This window comes from Cotesia glomerata, linkage group LG7, assembly GCF_020080835.1.
Source record: "Cotesia glomerata isolate CgM1 linkage group LG7, MPM_Cglom_v2.3, whole genome shotgun sequence".
In the NCBI taxonomy this organism is placed as follows: domain Eukaryota; kingdom Metazoa; phylum Arthropoda; class Insecta; order Hymenoptera; family Braconidae; genus Cotesia; species Cotesia glomerata.
The window spans coordinates 26,118,661-26,138,769 of NC_058164.1; the positions used below are offsets into that span (position 1 = coordinate 26,118,661).

At 27.0% G+C, this 20,109-nt stretch overlaps 1 protein-coding gene across 2 annotated transcripts in view; it reads right to left on the minus strand.

Annotated features, from left to right (window-relative positions):
* LOC123269570 (uncharacterized protein DDB_G0280205-like) overlaps positions 1–20,109 on the minus strand; it is a 70,627-nt gene that overhangs the window by 21,066 nt on the left and 29,452 nt on the right. Inside the window, exon 1 of one of the 2 annotated variants that reach the window (XM_044735402.1) lies at positions 16,111–16,903. The exons of the other annotated variant lie outside the window; for it this stretch is intronic. Coding sequence (XP_044591337.1) covers positions 16,111–16,204 — 94 coding nt within the window. The 5' untranslated portion in view covers positions 16,205–16,903. Of the gene's footprint in view, positions 1–16,110; positions 16,904–20,109 lie in introns of those variants that run through there. 2 annotated transcript variants of the gene reach the window in all.

The following is a 20,109-nucleotide window of genomic DNA, read 5'->3' on the forward strand; positions in this document are numbered from 1 at the left end:
ATTTATTAGATCTAATAGTTAGATCTAATTTCTAAGATCTAGTGTTTAAATCTAATTCATTGGATCTTATTATTTAGATCTAATTCATTGGATCTAATTATTTAGATCTGGTGTTTGGATCTAATTAGTTGGATATGATGTTTGGATCTAATTCTTTACATCTTATTAACTAGATCTGGTGTTTGGATCTAATTAATTAGATCTGGTTTTCAGATCTACTTCATAAGATCAGGTGTTAATAAAAATACCAGTAAAATTTTTTACTATCAGGAATAAAAAATCCAAAATATTTTACTCACAATCATAAAATTAAATTTTTTTTTAAAAAAAATAATTTTATATAAAATTACAGTTCAGAATTGTGTCTTAAAAAAAAAAACACTGTACCTCCCACAAAAAAATCTGAAATAAACAACGTAATAAAAAAAGCTTTTCAAATTTGTTTTGTACTTCTAACAATTGGAAGAAGAAATAAAAAAAACATTATCTCGAATTTATATTTTTTACCCAAATAAATAAAGATTTAGTACCGAAATTCCTAAAATAAAAGCCTGAAAAAAAAAAAAAGATATCTAAAATTAAAAATCCTGTTTTTTAACGCAGCTAGCAGCTATATCTCGAATAGTCTGGCACAAACGGCACACATTTTAATAATCTTTCCATCTCCCTCTCTTTTCTCACCTGTGCTCTCACAATAACACTATTTCTTCCTTCTTCTTATATTATTATATTCCATTCCGTATTTAACAATACACGAAAGTCCGCCCCAAGTCCCAAGATAGAAAAGTGAAGCCGCAAACCGGAGCCAGTGGCTAAATAAACACACACACACACACACACACATAGACAACGGTTAATGGAAATAAAATTGCGTCTTTCCATCTCCCTCTCCATCCGGTGTGGAAAAAAGTAAAGGTAGATCGGTCTAATACCGGTTTTCTTTTGCCTTACAAATACTGCGTTCACCCAAAAGGGAAATTATAAAGGGAAACATTAATAAAAATCTTTTCCGATTTTTATTACTCCAGTGTTTTATTTTAAAATTTTTTTTTTCTTTTTTCTTTAAGAGGGTGACCAGAAGAGAAGTAAATAGAAGAGGAGGGTCCTTTGTAATTGTCCAACGGTCGGTTAATATTATTCCTTAGACGTCTCAATCGTCGTATAGCTATCGTACGTCGTTGGTAGATAGTCGTGTCCTGTAAGCCATTATTATTATGTACGTACAATGTATGCACAATGGGTACCGCAGGGTAGAGGGAATTTGTTGAGCTTCCAGATCAAGATAAAAACTAAACATTCTCGCACGACTTTTCATTCTTTACCTTACTTAAATACAATAATATCTGCTGCCTACTGTTGGATACATACTACATACTCTATACTCTAATGTATAATAACGAATATCTGATATTATGCAACAGCTGTTCGGCTAATTCACCGCCATTTTATCTCCAAGCGCCATCTACTTTAAAAAAGACGCTGGGAAATACTTATGAGTTTCCGCGGATTTATCAACGTGGGTTTTATTCAATGAATTATGACTATTGAAACGGAAAAGCATGATAAATATGTGTATTTATTATTATAAAACTATTCTTTTTAGTTTCAGAACCTTGAAAATGTCAATTTGATTTTATCGACTAATGATACCTTCCAATAGTTATTGATCAAATCAAATCTTGGTTCTAGAATATCATAATCAAGGTAAGAATTTATAAAAAAATTTTTTTTTAAGATGCTTTTACTTTTTATATTTATAAATTGTAATTTTAAAATAATTTTTACTAACATTTAATTAATTTATAAACTATCTCTTAGTTAAAATTAGATATTATGATCTAATTCATCAAATCTGAAATTTAGATCTAATTCATGAGATTTGGTGCTAAGATCTAATTCATTAGATCGGGTGTTGAGATCTAATTCATTAGATCTGGTGTCGACGTCTAATTCATTAGATTTAGGGTTCAGATCTAATTAATAAGATTATCCATCAAGATCTAATTCATTAGATTAAGTGTCGAGATCTAATTCATTAGATCTAGTGTTGAGATCTAACTTACTAGATCTAGGGTGTAGATCTAATTAATTAGATCTAGTATTGAGATCTAATTCATGAGATTTAGTGTTTAGATCTAATTTACTAGATCTAATTAATTAGATTAGGTCCTTCGATATAATTAAGATCTAATTCATTAGATTTAGTGTTTAGATCTAGTATTGAGATCTAATTTATTAGATTTAGTTTTCAGATGTAACTTACTAGATCTAATTAATTAGATTTGGTGCTTCGAATTAATTAATGAGATCTGGTGTTGAAATCTAATTAATGAGATCTGGAGTTAAGATCTAATTCATTATATTTATTGTTTAGGTCTAATTCAGTAAAATTGATGTCTTGATCTAATTCATTAGATTTAGTGTTTAGATCTAATTCATTAGACTTAATGTGTGGATTTTATTAATTAGAATTGATGTTTAGATCTAATTAATTAGATCTAGCATTGAGATCTAATTCATTAGATTTAGTGTTTACATTTAATTTACTAGATCTAATTAATTAGATTTGCTGCTTTGATTTAATTAATTAGATCTGATGTTGAAATCTAATTAATTAGATCTGGAGTTAAGATCTAATTCATTAGATTTATTGTTTTGATCTAATTCATTAGATTTAGTGTTTAGATCTAATTTACTAGATCTAATTAATTAGATTTGGTGCTTCGATTTAATTAACTAGATCTGATGTTGAAATTTAATTAACTAGATCTGGAGTTAAGATCTAATTCATTAGATTTAATGTTTAGACCTAATTCATTAGATTTAGTGTTAAGATCTAAATAATTAAAATTGATGTTTTAGTCTAATTAATAAGATTATTTATCAAGATCTAATTTATTAGATTTAGTGTTTAGATCTAATTCATTAGAATTGATGTTTTGATTTAGTTTATAGGATTAGATATCAAGATCTAATTAATTAGATCCACTATTTTAACCCAACTTGTAACTTCAAATCTTCCTAAACTTCCTTTCCTTATCCACAAATTTGACAAATTTAAAAAAAAAAATAAAAAAAAAAAAAAGAAAAAAACAGAATAAATCATCAGGCGAAATAGAGAATAAATCCCTCCTTTTTGGCGATAGATATCCGAGTTGAAGTGAAAGCTGTCCATTTGTATCCGCGATTTAAAAACTCGTAAAGTGGACATAAAAAAGTAAACATCGCATCGAGTCCATCGGGTTTAAATCCTACAACAACAACAACAACTACAAATGTAGTTAGTAGTCAGTTACAATTACCATTAGCATTAGCATTGCCAGGACAACCGATGCTTTTCTCCTCCCTCTCCAGTGTCTATTCTGTCTTTCTTTTTACTAAATAAAATAAAAAAAGGCATAGAGGCACAGAACATCAATACATTAACATAACTACCACCACTACCACCATTATCCATGAATACTAAATCTACACAGACGTGTATGGACTACTTGCCAGAGTCTATACTGCTAAACTTGGACATTAAAAGTGTTGAGCTGAGTTATAGATATGCCTCAACCGAATAGGCAATAGCCAATTATTAGCGCTACTGGTCTCGGTTCGTTTACCAGCCACTATTATCCAGAGTTGCTGGTATCCACAAACTTACTGTCCCTCAGAGCGTGTCCACTAGGCTACTACCAATAAGGAATATTAAGTTAAGTATATCAGCATAAATATAACTATCCGTTGCCAGCAAATCTAATCCAAGATTGACAACCGACAAATTCACGCTACCATCACGTTAATTTGTCTCGAGTTATTAAGAGACCTATTTTATCAGGTACATGTTATGGTCAACGAATCTGGGTCAATTGCCAGCGATACCTGTGCATTAAGTAATTATTCAAATTGTGCAAGTCAATTCTAATTAAAGGGTTAAATAGCTACTCAATAGGCTCATTTTACGGGTCAGTAGCTTTCAGGGTTCGCCAGTTAGCAAACGCGCATGCACGGCCGCCATTTTGTGGCACTCCGCCATCTTGTCGTGCGCAAAACTGAATTTTTGTCGTTTTTGTTTAATTTGAAAGTTTTTTTAAGAGAAATTTGGCAGTATTGATCATTTTTCGGTCAATTTTAGGGTTCAGTAGTTAGCAAACTCGCATGCGCGGCGGCCATTTTGAGGCACTCCGCCATCTTGTCGTGCGCAAGACTAATTTTTGTTCAATTTAACGGTTTTTTAAGAGAAATTTTGCATTATTGATCATTTTTTGGTGAAATTCAGTCGGTGGCTTTCAGTATTCAGTAGTTAGCGAGTACGCATGCGTGGCGACCATTTTGTGGCACTCCGCCATCTTTTTAAGCGAATTTTTGCCGTTTTTGTTGGGTTTGATGGTTTTTTAAGGAAAATTTTGCAGTATTGATGATTTTTTGGGCGAGTTTCAATCGCTAGCTTTTAAAGTTTGCCAGTTAGCAAACGCGCATGCGCGGCGGCCATTTTGAGGCCCTTGAAGAACGGCCATCTTCTTGTGCGCGTCCCAGAACTGAATTTTTGTTCAATTTGAAGGTTTTTTAAGAGAAATTTTGCAGTATTGATCATTTTTCGACAAATTTCAGTCTGTAGCTTTCAAAGTTCAGTAATTAGCGATTGCGCATGCATGGCGGGCATTTTGTGGCACTCCGCCATCTTGTCGAGCGAATTTTTGCCGTTTTTGTTGGGTTTGATGGTTTTATAAGGGAAATTTTGCAGTATTGATGATTTTTTGGGCGAATTTCAGTCGCTGGCTTTCAAGGTGCAGTAGTTAGCCAGCGAGCATTCGCGGCGGCCATTTTGAGGCGCTTGGAGAACGGCCATCTTGTCGAGCGCGTTACAGAATGGAATTTTTGCCGTTTTTGTTAAATTTGAAGGTCTTTTAACGGATTTTTTTTATTGTTGACGATTTTTTGGCGAATTTAGGACAGATTAAAGGTATTAGCAGAAAAAAACTAGCCAAAGCCGAGCGTAAGTGGACTAAACTCGGATTTGAATGTGCATGACACACTTAAAAAAAATATTTTGAATAGCGTACTGAATTAAAATGTCCGAAAGCTATGTCATTGACACACGTAACAGTACAACTCACACATCCGTGACGTTCTACTTATCTCCGAACACATAGCGGAATGCGTCTGGTTAACCCAGATCGCGGAAAAAAAGTATAATCCAGCAATACAACTCAAGTACGGACGAACTGATCAAAACGAACCGAACCGAACACACATGTAATATTTATTAAAATCGTCAAATGTGTTTATTGTGAATGCTTTCACAAATCGATGAGACAATAATGATGATTTTTAAAATAATTTATTTAAAGAGTTGAGAAGAGCCTGGAAATAGAGACGGAAAATAAACAGTCGGCTGTTTTGTTGGAAACTGAATAGCACTGGGTCACATGAGGTGCAACGCCCTGACCTCTCTCTCTCTCTCTCTCTCTCTCTCTCTCTCTTTTTATCTAACTTCTTAGTCTCTTGCTCTTTCTCTTTCGCTCTCTATTCCCTTTTGTACGGTATTATTCTAGACTTCCCCTCGGTTAAGTTCCAGAAAAAAACATATTTTTAAAATCACATGCTCTTTCGGTTTCTCAGAATTCAGTTGACTTTTTTTAATTTTTTACGCAGAGGGTTTTAAGGTGTAAATTAAGATTTTGGCGAAATTATTCATGATAAGGAAAAATTTCTACCTTTTTTGTAGAGAATTTTAATTGCTACAAAAAAAGGTCTTTTTTTTATATCTCTAATATTTTAGCTAATATTTAATTTTGATAATCAATTTTTGGTTTAATAATTTTTCCTTGAATCTTTGAAATCAAAATTTGACAAAACAGTCCAAGATCAAAAAATTTCTAAGGACCTTTTTTATAAAAAAATTAAAGTTCTTCTCAAAATAATCTTGTAAAATTTTTTCATATTTTTGCAAATATTTAAATTTTTATTTTTAAAAATCAATTTTTGGATTTAAAACTTTTTTTTGGCTTTAAAATAAAAATTCTGGCTAAACTGTAAGATATTGTCAAGAATAATTCATGTAGAGAATTAAATTTCCAAAAAAAAAAAAGTTTGATATGTTTTTTCCGTATTTTCAATATTTTAGCCAAAATTTGAATTTTTAATTTTGGAAATCAATTTTTGTATTAAAAATTTTTGTCTTGACACTTAAAAATAAAAATTTTTGTCTTGACACTTAAAAATAAAAATTTTTGTCTTGACACTTAAAAATAAAAATTTTGAAAAAATGGTTCAAAATTTAAAATATTTATACAATTTTTTTTTATGTTTTCAATATTTTAGCAAATATTAAAATTTTTATTTTTAAAAATCAATTTTTGGATTTAGAATTTTTTCTTTGGAATTTTTAATAAAAATTCTGACTAAATTGTAGAATATTGAAAAAATTGTCAGGAATAATTCTTGAAAAGAATTTTTTACAAAAAAGGTTTGACCTGCTTTTTCCGTATTTTCAATATTTTAGCCAAAATTTGAATTTTTAATTTTGGAAATCAATTTTTGTCTTGACAATTAAAAATAAAAATTTTGAAAAAATGGTTCAAAATTTAAAAAATTTTGGTTACGTGCATTAATATCCCCGGACAAAATTCTTAAAAATTCTTAAAAATATAAAAATTCATCAATAATAATTTGAAAATTAATCTCAACATTATTTTTTTAGTGTGTTTATTTAAAATTAAACCAACAAAAACGCGGGGATATCTTGTCCGGGAATATTAACGCGTGTCACCAAAATTTTATACAATTTTTTTTATGTTTTCAATATTTTATCAAATATTAAAATTTTTTATTTTTAAAAATCAATTTTTGGATTTAGAATTTTTTCTTTGGGATTTTTAATAAAAATTCTGACTAAATGTTGGAAATATTGAAAAATTGTCCAGAAAATAATTCTTGAATTCCCTACAAAAAAAAAAGGTTTGACTTGTTTTTTTTTTTTTCCGTATCTTCAATATTAAAGCGACAAAATGAATAAAAGAGGAAAGTTGCCCTGATTAGAAAAGGCAAAAAGTTATTTTGTGAGATTGTAAGCAATTTCTCTCGATAAATATATATAAATTGAGTAAGTAAAGGTAAATGAAAACGGAGCAAGAACGACAACTTCTTGAGACAAGTTTTAAATGAAAGATGTTTAGTAATTTTCACAACCGCTTTTCCCGTGCCGGGAACTGCAAGACTGGAATAACCAGAATAGATCTTGAATCTGGGGTTTCTCCAGCGCAGAATCAACTAATAAAACTACTGTATACTATATACTGTATCAAGTTGAAGTTAGATGTAGATGTGTTAGTCTTTACCAGTGTGTGCAATGGAGATTGAGGTAGCAAAAGGAGCTTACGAATCTATATAAATATAAATCCGGCTTAAGGGGTCGCCATGTACTTTTCATTCTGGATTTCTATCCTTTCATTTACAGATGCGGGTTTTTATTTTGTAAGACATATCTTCTAGCCGCATCTGTAATTCGCGTGCCCCGGTAAGTGCCAAGGTGAGAAGGTATTATGCTCATAGGGGACAAGAAAACGATACTAATGAGTTCAACATACAGTTTTTGCTACCATTTCTCCCTTCTCACTTTTATTTCTCTATTCAATCCCCATTTTTTCATCAATAATAACAATAATATTCTTAAAAAAAATTAAATCCAATTTTATAGCGATAAAAAGATTTGTATCTGTGAATTTAGTTGTTGATTTTGAGGTTAGCTGCACTACCGGTTATAATACGCTCGATATCTCTTCAAAGACACTGTCAATTCACTAAATTCTTTTTATAAACGATTATTCGACCCCAAATTCAAGATTCTATAAAAAAATTTCGACAGTAGTACGTTTGGTTTTTTTATAATTGAGTAAATAAGCCTAAATACGGCTGGGACTACGGCAGCCATATTGGCTAGCGAGTTTTTCTTACTAGTCAGATTGTTAGCCGCTAGATTGCGCTCTACATACCTTCTTTTTAAAAAATTTTATTGTTAATATCTCAAGAAGAATTTTAAATATTGAAATTTTGGCTAAAATATTAAAAATATAAAAAAACTATAAGAAATCTTTCTTATAGTAATTAAAATTTTTTACAAATAAGGTCCTTAGAATTTTTTTAAATTTTGAACCGTTTTGTCAAATTTTAATTTTTAAGATTCAAGTAAAAATAGCCATAATTTATAGCTAAATTTGTCATTAAAGACAAATTTGGGAACTGGGGAAATAAAGGATAAAGGGGGGAGGAGGGACCTTACTCAGTAGGAATTTTTCGGTAACCGAAAAAATAATTCAGACAGCCCAGACCGGGACTCGAACCCGGATCATTTGGTTACGCGCCAAAGGCTCTACCAGTTAAGCTATCCGAGACATTGTCCGTAACTACCATTCCGACACCTAATAAGACCTACCGAGTAATAAACACCACCGTCCATCTTACGGTAAAGAGCCATAATTTATAGCTAAGATTCAAGTAAAAAAAACCAAAAATTGTTTTTCAAAGTTAAAAAAATTAAATATTAGCTAAAATATTGAAGGTATCAAAAAATTATGAGACTTATTTGTGTATGAATTTAAATATCTCTACAAAAACAGTCCTTAAAAATTTTTCAATATCTTGGATCGTTTTGTCAATTTTGATTTTTAAAATTTAATGAAAAATTATTGAACCAAAAATTAATTTAAAAAATTAAAAATTAAAATATTAACTAAACAATGTCATTGACAGTTGACGAATAATTAATAAAAAAGCGAGGCCATTGAATAAGCTATTGACGCAATGATGAATACAGTCGCTCCTAATTTGTACGATTCACTGGATAGCATAGCGTAATATATAATACACCATCACATCATTACATCTATATAGATATATAGATATATAGGTATATCTGAGAAGAATATGAGATGTTGATGTTGCAAGCTCAAATTGACCGTAACTCATCTCAATCATTCCACCACTGTTATCATCGCTATTAACATTGTGGAACGTTAATCAATTATTTTTTGCACAACCGATTTATATACCTAACATTAATCCCTTTATAATAATAATTTACGGGATTTCTTCTTTGGATTCTATTATTTAGAGCACGTTGTAGTTATAATTGAATAAATATTTGTCAGTTGTATTGACGTTCAATCTCGTATTATCAGTTTTTAGTCAACGTCTACTGCTACACGGAAAAAAATTTCTGGAAAAATTTACGATACAACTATTGTAAAGCTGGACTATACTATTATTACTGCACGGAGAGAATTTTGTGTTAACGGTAACCATCTCTATTTTGTAGCTTCTACTATCCAGGATGGTTATTAACTTTTACAAAGTTAAGATGATAAATGCAACTATCCGGCGATTTTAATTAGTACAATCAGTATATATTAATTCCGACAATTATGATGATACGGTTTATCATCTAGATGGTAACTTTGATCATCGGAGATAGTTAAAACCATCATGATTGCAATCATAAAAAAAAATAAACAGGAAGTATAAGAAACTAAATTTTTTCGATTTTAGAGTCAGAATATAATAACAAAAATTTTGTCTCCAGGATAGTCATATGATAAAATCGGTTTTTTTTTGTGAAATTTAGTGTCATTGCAAAAGCTTCGACTTAAATTTCCGCCTTTTCAAGGTTTTATATCATTCTCATCGATAGTCAATTTATCATGATAAGTATTTAGGCTGCATTCGAAAATGCTCCATTTTTAGATACATAATTAAGAAATGACCTTTTATTTTGTTAACTATTGACATTTTTAAAGATATAAGCTTATCCCGACATTACACTCATCGAGACCTTTCATTTAAGTACCCACATCAATTTTTCATATATTTTATATATATATATATATATATATATATATATATATATATATATATATATATATATATATATATATATCAAAATGCATGTGGGTACTCAAATGAAATCTCTTGGTGAGTGTGACATCAGTATGAGCTTATATATTAAAAAATATCAATAATTAAGAACTGACATTGCTATCTTGTCAACTTGACATTTTTAAAGATATAAGCTCACTCCGACATTACACTCATCGAGACCTTTTATTTGAGTACCCACATCAATTTTTCATATATTTCATATATTTATATATATATTATATATATGTATACATCAAAAATATATCAAAAATGCATGTAGGTACTCAAATGAAAGCTCTTGATGAGTGTGACATCAGGATGAGCTTACATCTTTAAAAATATCAATAATTTAGAAATGACCTTGTATCTTGTAAACTATTGACATTTTTAAAGATATAAATTCACCCAGACATTACACTCATCGAGACCTTTTTATTTGAATACCCACATCAATTTTTTATATATATTATATATATATATATATATATATATATATATATATATATATATATATATATATATATATATATATACATCAAAAATATATCAAAAATGCATGTAGGTACTCAAATGAAAGCTCTTGATGAGTGTGACATCAGAGATGAGCTTATATATTAAAAATGTCAATAATTAAGAACTGGCATTGCTATCTTGTCAACTATTGACATTTTTAAAGATAAAAGCTCACTCCGACATTACACTCATCGAGACCTTTTATTTGAGTACCCACATCAATTTTTCATATATATATATATATTTATATGTATGTATACATCAAAAATATATCAAAAATGCATGTGGGTACTGAAATGAAAGCTCTTGGTGAGTGTGACATCAGGATGAGCTTATATATTAAAAAATGTCAATAATTAAGAACTGGCTTTGCTATCTTGTCAACTATTGACATTTTTAAAGATATAAATTCACCCAGACATTACACTCATCGAGACCTTTCATTTGAGTACCCACATCAATTTTTCATATATTTCATATATTTATATATATTATATATAAATATATAAAATATATGCTTATATCTTCAAAAATGTCAATATTTAAGAAAGTACAGTGCAATTTAACAAAGCGAAATTTTTGTTTATTTATAATTCACAAGTCACGGTAGTCACATAGTGACTAATCATATTATTACACTGATAAAAGGATTTGTTTATAGTTAAAAATATTTGTTAATATTTAACAAATCATTTATTAGAGACCACTTTTAGTCCTTAACAAATATTTCTTAGTATTTAAAAAGATTTATTAATATTTAATAAATGAATATCAGATTTATTAAATACAAACAAATCATTTTAAATACTAAGAAATATTTGTTTGATACTAAAAAATGGTCTCTAATAAATGATTTGTTAACTATTAACAAATATTTTAATACAAATAAATCCTTCTATCAGTGTAGCTGCGATGGTAATAATTACCATCATGATTGTAGAATTTACAATCAACATGATTTTAGCGGTTAACATATATTATGATTAAGTTTACCATCTTTAAGTTACCAGCCAGATGGTAATAATAATTATCCAGATGGTAAATGTAACTATCTGGATGGTTTAGTTAACAATTTGGATAGTTCTTGCAATCATTCATACTAAGATGCCTGTTTTTACAATACTCGGATAGTTGTATTTACCATTGAATTCTCTCCGTGTATTAATTTTCACATATTTTCGAAAAAAATAATTTTTTATTTATTAATATTTTTTTTTTAATATTGCATAAAAGTGTATGCCTTAACAAAAAGGCAACGGAAAGTAGAAACATTCGATCAATCAATGCCAAAATAAAATCATCCGTAGAAAGTTTCAATAGAAAAGAATTTGATACCCAGGTCAGAATAAAAACGATTGATGTAATATCCAAGATTTTGTATGCATTTACGAGAAAAGAAGAATGGATTTTCCGTTGAATAGATCCACCAAAATCCTTTTAAAAGTGTCTCATTGTCAACCGCCGGGTGACAACAATCAAAAATCGGTTTTAAAAGTCAGAAAATTTTTGCAAATAATTCCGAATAAGCTCCCAGGATTATATCGGACACGCACTCGAAGAACAAAAGCACTTCCTTTTTCTCAGGCCAGTGAATCGGCGAATCTCGAGTGGAGTTGATGAGAGTTGTTGAGCTCTTTAGTATTTTTTGTTTGGTAAAAAGAAACCAAGTCACACCCCATAAAGGCGCTACTTGTGGTCTAGCCCTAGAGATTTATTTTATCTTTTGTCCGGATGGAAAGAATCAAAGAAGCGGATGTTAAGTGCCTCGAGTGGTCGCCAGCTTGTTCGTAGTTTTAGTAAGAAGCTAGAGAAAAATTAATATTTTATTACAGTCGTTAAATTAAATGATCAAATAACTTTTTGCGTTTTCTAATCAGGGTTCAATAATTTGTTATTTTTTGAAATTTTTAATATTTTAATCAAAATTTTAGAAATCAATTTTTGGATTTTCAAATTTTTCTTAAGATTTAAATTAAAATTATTAAAGATACGGAGAAATTGATAAAAACCTTTTTTTTTCTGAAAAATTTTAAATATTTTTGCCAAAATTTTAAATTTTTGGAAATTTTATCAATAAATTTTTGTTGAAATTTTCAAAATAAAATTTTGAATAAATGGTTCAAATTATCAAAAAATTTATGACGACCTTTTTTGTAGAAGATTTAATTTAGTACAAAAAAAGTCGCTTGTGATTTTTTGAAATTTTTAATATTTTAGCTAAAATTTGAATTTTAAATTTTAAAAATCAATTTTTGGATTTTCAAATTTTTCTTGAGATTTAAATTAAAATTATTAAAGATATGGAGAAAATAATAGAGAAATTTTTTTCTAGAGAATTTTAAAAGCTACAAAAAAAGGATTTTTATGATTTTTAAAAATTTATAATATTTTTGCCAAAATTTCAAATTTTTGGAAATTATTTCACTAAATTTTTGTTAAAATATTCAAAATAAAATTTTGAATAAATGGTTAAAATTATCAAAAAATATATAATTACCTTTTTATAGAGGATTTAATTTAGTACAAAAAAGGGTCTTGTAATTTTGTGAAATTTTAGTCAAAATTTGAATTTTAAGTTTTAGAAATCAACTTCTGGACTTAGAAATTTTTCTTGAGACTTAAATTAAAATTATTAAATAAGAAAATGATGAGAAACTTATTTAGAGAAAATTTTAAAAGCTAAAAAAAAAAGATTTTCATAATTTTTTTAAATTTGTAACATTTTTGCCAAAATTTTAAATTTTTGGAAATTCTATCAATAAATTTTTGTTGAAATATTAAAAATAAAATTTCGACTAAATTGTTAAAGATCAAAAAAAGTATAATGACCTTTTTTGAAGAGAATTTAATTTAGTACAGAAAAAATCTCGAGTGATTTTTTTTAAATTTTTAATATTTTAGTCAAAATTTGAATTTTACGTTTTGAAAATCAATTTTTAGACTTTCAAATTTTTTTTTTTGGACAAGTTAAATTTATGACAAAATTATTGAAGATAAGGAATTTATAAGGACCTTTTTTGTATAGAATTTTAAAAGATTCTTATAATTTTTTCACATTTTTAATATTTTACCCAAAATTTCAATTTTAAATTTTAAAAATCAATTTTATTAAAAAATCGAGGGAATAATTTAAGATTTCGACTTTAAGACAGAAATTATTTGAATGAATGCTGGTATATCGGTATCTGGGGTACCCACTAACGGGACAGCTCACATACATGTGCTTTTACTACGCTATTTATTCCGTAAGAGTAAAAAGTAATAGAATATCATCAACATACATTAATATACCTAGTTGTACAATCTAAATATATATATACCGACTAACGAAATGAGTACAGGTGATTAAAGCCGGTCACGTCCAACCGGCATTAAAAGTGTTATATTAATTTAGCGGATTTTGGTTCTGTTAATTTTTAGCAAAGGTTAATTGCAGTTATATATAAATATTAATAAACAAACAAGTTGAAGATAAAAATGTCTGGCAAGCCCTTGTTTGTTAACCTCTAACGCTTTATAGTTCACTTGTTATGTTTAGCTTAATCCGCTCTCTTATGTCTTATATGTCTGTCCTTTAGTGTCATCCTTGGCTGCTAAAAGTCAAGGGAAAGTATTAAGTACTAACCATTAACTAACTATTTGTTTAGATTTTCTGTTTTTGTTTCTTTGTTTTGATATTATTTATTTTATTTATTTATTACCATTTTTTTTATAAATATTTATTATTTTATTTATTCCTGTTGTTTTTTTATGTTATATTTTATTTTATAATTTTAATAATTAATTTACAATTAATTTTTAATAATTAATTTAAAATTAATTTTTAATAATTAATTTAAAATTAATTTTTAATAATTAATTTAAAATTAATTTTTAATAATTAATTTAAAATTAATTTTTAATAATTAATTTAAAATTAATTTTTAATAATTAATTTAAAATTAATCTTTAATAATTAATTTAAACTTAATTATTGATAATTAATTTAAAATTAATTTTTAATAATTAATTTTAAATTAATTATTAATTTTCAATTTTGGCGCCCGAGAGTCTAAAAAGCGGGAAATTTGAATTTTTAAAAAAATTTTTATGGCTTTATGTTACTATATAAAATAATTATGATCTGTAATTGGTAATTATAGAAATTAGAGTTGGATAAAGTAGAAAATTGAATTATTGAAAAGAATTAACAGGAAATTAGAGATTTAATGTTGAGCATTTAGATATTAGAAAAGTAAAATCGTTAAGGTTAGTAATAGTTATTTCAATTATGGTCTCTAATGATACTTTAAATTTAAAGAGAAATTGATAAGACTAATCTTCTGAGAAACTTTTAGGTCACTGGAATAACTTTACTTTTATAAATATTATTATTGTTCTATTTTAAAATATAATAAATGCTAAATTTTTAGTACTTTTATTTTCTTACGTAAAAAAATAAATAAATAATATATAAAAAATATTTTTGTCAATTTTGAAAATTATTAGTAGTACTGAATAAAATTACAAATTCTCAATAATAATTAAAAATCGTCTGAAAATTTTTTAAAAAATACTAGCAACCTTGCAGTCACTATGTGACTGCCCCATGACTTGTGAATTATAAAGAAATAAAATTTTGCTGTAATAAAACATGACTTTTGTTAAATTGCACTGTACTTTCTTAAATATTAACATTTTTAAAGATATAAGCTCATCCTGATGTTACACTCATCAAGAGCTTTCATTTGAGTACCTACATGCATTTTCATATATACATATATATATATATATATATATATATATATATGAATATATAAATATATAAATATATGAATATATATTACGGTGATTACATATATAAATATATGAAAAATTGCTTATGTGAAAAATATTGATATTTTTAAAGATATAAGCTCATCTTGATGTTAGACTCGTCAATACCTTTCATTTGAGTACCCACATCAATTTTTCATATATTTATATAAATCAAATATATATGTAATTATGAAAAATATATGAAAAATGCATGTGGGTACTCAAATTAAAGCTCTTAACGATTATAACATCCGGATGAGCTTATACCTTTAAAAATATCAATATTTTACAAGATAATTGTTAAAATGCCCTGTACTTTCTTAAATATTGACATTTTTAAAGATATAAGCTCATCTCGATGTTACAATCATCAAGACCTTTCATTTGAGTACCCACATGCAATTTTGATATATTTTTTATATATACATATATATATAAAATATATAAATATATGAAAAATTGATGTGGGTACTCAAATGAAAGGTCTTGACAAGTCTAACATCAAGATGAGCTTATATCTTTAAAAATATCAATATTTTCCAAGATATTTATTAAAATACACTGTTCTCTCATAAATATTGACATTTTTAAAGATATAAGCTCATCCCAATGTTACACTCATCAAGAGCTTTCATTTGAGTACCCTCATGAATTTTTATATATTTTTCATATATACATATATATATAAAATATATAAATATATGAAAAATTGATGTGGGTACTCAAATGAAAGGTCTTGACGAGTCTAACATCAAGATGAGCTTATATCTTTAAAAATGTCAACACTTCTCAAGATACAAGGTCATTTCTTACTTATCCATCTACCAAAATTTTGCTTATTCTCTTAATAATATAATTTAAAAAATAAAAAAATTTCTTCTTTATACAAAAATAAATTACCTCGAATTTTGGTATCCTGAGCAAAAGAAACTCGATGATTTTGCTGTCCGGGTTTTTTCAGCAAAACACCGACAACTTTCGGTGCCATCATCATTATAACTAACAAAACTGACACTGATAACTTTTAATTAAAAAATTACATCTTACAAGCCCACAAAAATTCCCCCTGCTCGTCTTAATTTAATCAACAAAAAAATCTTTACCATAAATAACAAAAAATAGTGTCTAACAAAAACAAACTACGTAATTTCGCCGCATAATTAAATAATCAATCTCTCCAATTATTATTATTATTATTATTATTATTATTAGTATTAACAACAAACACAAAATATAAATCCAATATATTCTTCTTAGCAAAGCACTTTTACTCCAAACGACCTCGGATCCGTTTTATTTTAATATAAGTAACTGCAATTCCATTTTCAACAACCTGCACGGTTGATCGAACATATAACATACAACACGACATATTAACTCTCTACTCAGTATCAACATACATTATATACATAATACACACTCCATTATTTGTGTTTTATGTATTTACAACCATTTTAATTATAATAACTATTTATAAACTCTTATCGCTTCTTTAATTCATTTATCTCGCAATATAATTACAATTTTAATTATAATTATAATTATAATTGCATCTTTAATTTTTAGCACTTAAATTATAAATCTTCACTTGAACTGTCAGTACTCCGATTTATTTTATGAACAATTAAAATTGTCCTTAAATTAATTAATTAATTATTTAAATAAAGTTTTTAAATTTTAATATTTTTATTTTTTTTTGTTAATTGTTTATTAATTGTTGTTAATTGTTATTAATACGGAGATTGTGCAGGACGCACAGCCGGCGTACGACTGACCGACAAGCGGAAGAGACGGCTGTCGTTCCCACTCTCCCCTCTTAATAAACTCAAACTCCGCTCGGCGTGATATTTTTTATTCTGGATGTGTTTTATATGTGGGTATATTGAAATATGTGGACGAGCTGATTATAGATATATATATATATATTTATGTATGTATATTTATATATGTATGGATGTATGTATGTTTTATAGTTATATGTTATGAAGTTTAATAAAACAATGAGAAGGATAGTATAAGAATGGAAATTTGATGCGCTCAAGAATTGTGGGCGGGATTTTTGGGGATTAATTGGGGTTCTAGGTGGGTAGTACGGGAAATTTGGTTTTTAGTTATTTTTAGATTTGTAACAAGTTTTTTTTAGTTGGGGATATTAATGGGAAAAATTTATTTTAAGTGTGTTTAATTTGAAAACAAAATTAAGTTTGATTTTTTAAAAGAAAATTTTAATTTAAAGAAAGAAATTTTATAACTTTATTATCTATATTGTTAAATTTGGTATTGTTGGAAGATGCATAATTGAGAAATGACCTTGTATCTTGTAAACTATTGACATTTTTTAAGATATAAGCTCATCTTGGTCTTAGACTCATCGAGAGCTTTCATTTGAGTACCCACATCAATTTTTTATATATTTATATATATTATATAGAAATATATGAAAAATATATCATAAATGCAAGTGGATACTCAAATGAAAGGTTTTAATGAGTGTAACATCAGAATAAGTTTGTATCTTAAAAAATGACAATAATTAAGGAATGGCCTTGTATCTTGAAAACTATTGACATTTTTAAGGATATAAGCTCATTCTGATGTTACACTCTTCGAGACCTTTCATTTGAGTACCCACATGGATTTTTCATATATTTCATATATATTATATATATAGATATATGAAAAATATATCAAAAATACATGTGGGTATTCAAATGAAAGCTCTTGATAAGTGTAACATCGGGATGAGTTTATATCTTTAAAAATGTCATTAATTAAAGAATGACCTTGTATCTTGAGAACTAATGACATTTTTGACGATATAACCTCATCCCGATGTTACACTCATCAAGACCTTTCATTTGAGTAGCCACATCAATTTTTCATATATTTTATATATATATATATATATGAATATATGAAAAATATATAAAAATGCATGTGGGTACTCAAATGAAAGCTCTTGATGAGTATAACATGAGGATGAGCTTATATCTTTAAAAATGTCAATAATTAAAAAAGTACAGGGCATTTTAACAAATATTTATGTGAACTATTGACATTTTTAAAGATATAAGCTCATCCCGATGTTACACTAATCGAGAGCTTTCATTTGAGTACCCACATCAATTTTTCATATATTTTATATATTTATGTATATTATATATATATATGAATATATGAAAAATATATAAAAATGCATGTGGGTACTCAAATGAAAGCTCTTGATGAGTGTAACATCAGGATAAGCTTATATCTTTAAAAATGTCAATATTTAAGAAAGTACAGGGCATTTTAACAAATATCGAGAACTATAAACATTTTTAAACATATAAGCTCATCCCGATGTTACACTAATCGAGAGCTTTCATTTGAGTACCCAGATCAATTTTTCATATATTTTATATATTTATGTATATTATATATATATATGAATATATGAAAAATTTATAAAAATGCATGTGGGTACTCAAATGAAAGCTCTTGATGAGTGTAACATCAAGATGAGCTTATATCTTTAAAAATGTCAATATTTAAGAAAGTAAAGGGCATTTTAACAAATATCGAGAACTATAAACATTTTTAAAGATATAAGCTCATTCTGATGTTGCACGTATCAAGACCTTTCATTTGAGTACCCACATCAATTTTTCATATATATTGTATATATTTATGTATGTTATATATATATGAATATATAAAAAATATATAAAAATGCATGTAGGTACTCAAATGAAAGCTCTTGATGAGTGTAACATCGGGATGAGCTTATATCTTTAAAAAAGTCAATATTTAAGAAAGTACAGAGTAATTTAACAAAATTAATTATAAAACAAAGCAAAATTTAATTTATTTATAATTCACAAGTCACTGCAGTCACATAGTGACTGCAAGATTGCTTGTTATTGTTATTAAAAAATTTAGAGTACAATTTTAATAATAATAATTTAAAGAAAATTATTTTTAAATTGCAGCGTTAAATTTGAACACACTAAATGTTTTATCCGAACCATTTTACAAGCCATAAATAAAAAACCCTTCTAACTTCACTTTAAAAAATAAAAAAAATAAATAAGCTAGTAAATTTATTATTTGAGTAACGTACAGAAAGTTTAAGTAGAGTCTTAAAAGCTGAATTGTGCATCGTTGACGACTGAGACTGATGACTCAAACATCTTCCCAGTGAGTTTTTAAATAAAACCTTCACTTATAATATGATTAAATGCGCAAATGCTTAGCCGCTATATCTGCAACATCCATTTTCTTAGCTTTCTTCTATTATTTCTTTATATCATAAGTTACAAGTTATAACTTACAATCATTTTATTGCACATAATATCAATAATTAGTTGTAATTAATAAGTAACTTTAGACCTGACCTAAATTTCGGGCTAAAAAATTAATAAAAGACCGGATTTTTACTTTATTTTATTTGTTTCTGTTAAAAAAACATCCGCGCTATTTTAGAATTTCTCCTCCAGACACCCTTATACATTTTTTAAACTCCTTCATCACCATCAATCCTTTCTACATATTTTATAAAACGAATAATAAAAATATAAAAAAGTGTTTAGGTTTTATTTGAATAAAGACAAAGACTTTTTAAATTGTCTTTATTTTATTTCTATTTGGCTGATGGTTTATTTTATTTTAACCACAAATTTATATTACAATTTTTTTATGTTCAATTCAACACTTAATAGTTTACTTTGCAATCATAAAAAAATTACGGATTTTTTTTTAAATTATAAATAAAATTTTTTAATCACAAGTTGAAATTTTTATTTTTAACTTAAGAAAATTCATTATTATAATAATTATTATTATTATTATTATTATTAAAATTAGATTTTTTAAAAATCTTTAATAATAATAACAATAATAATAATTTTAAAAATTGCA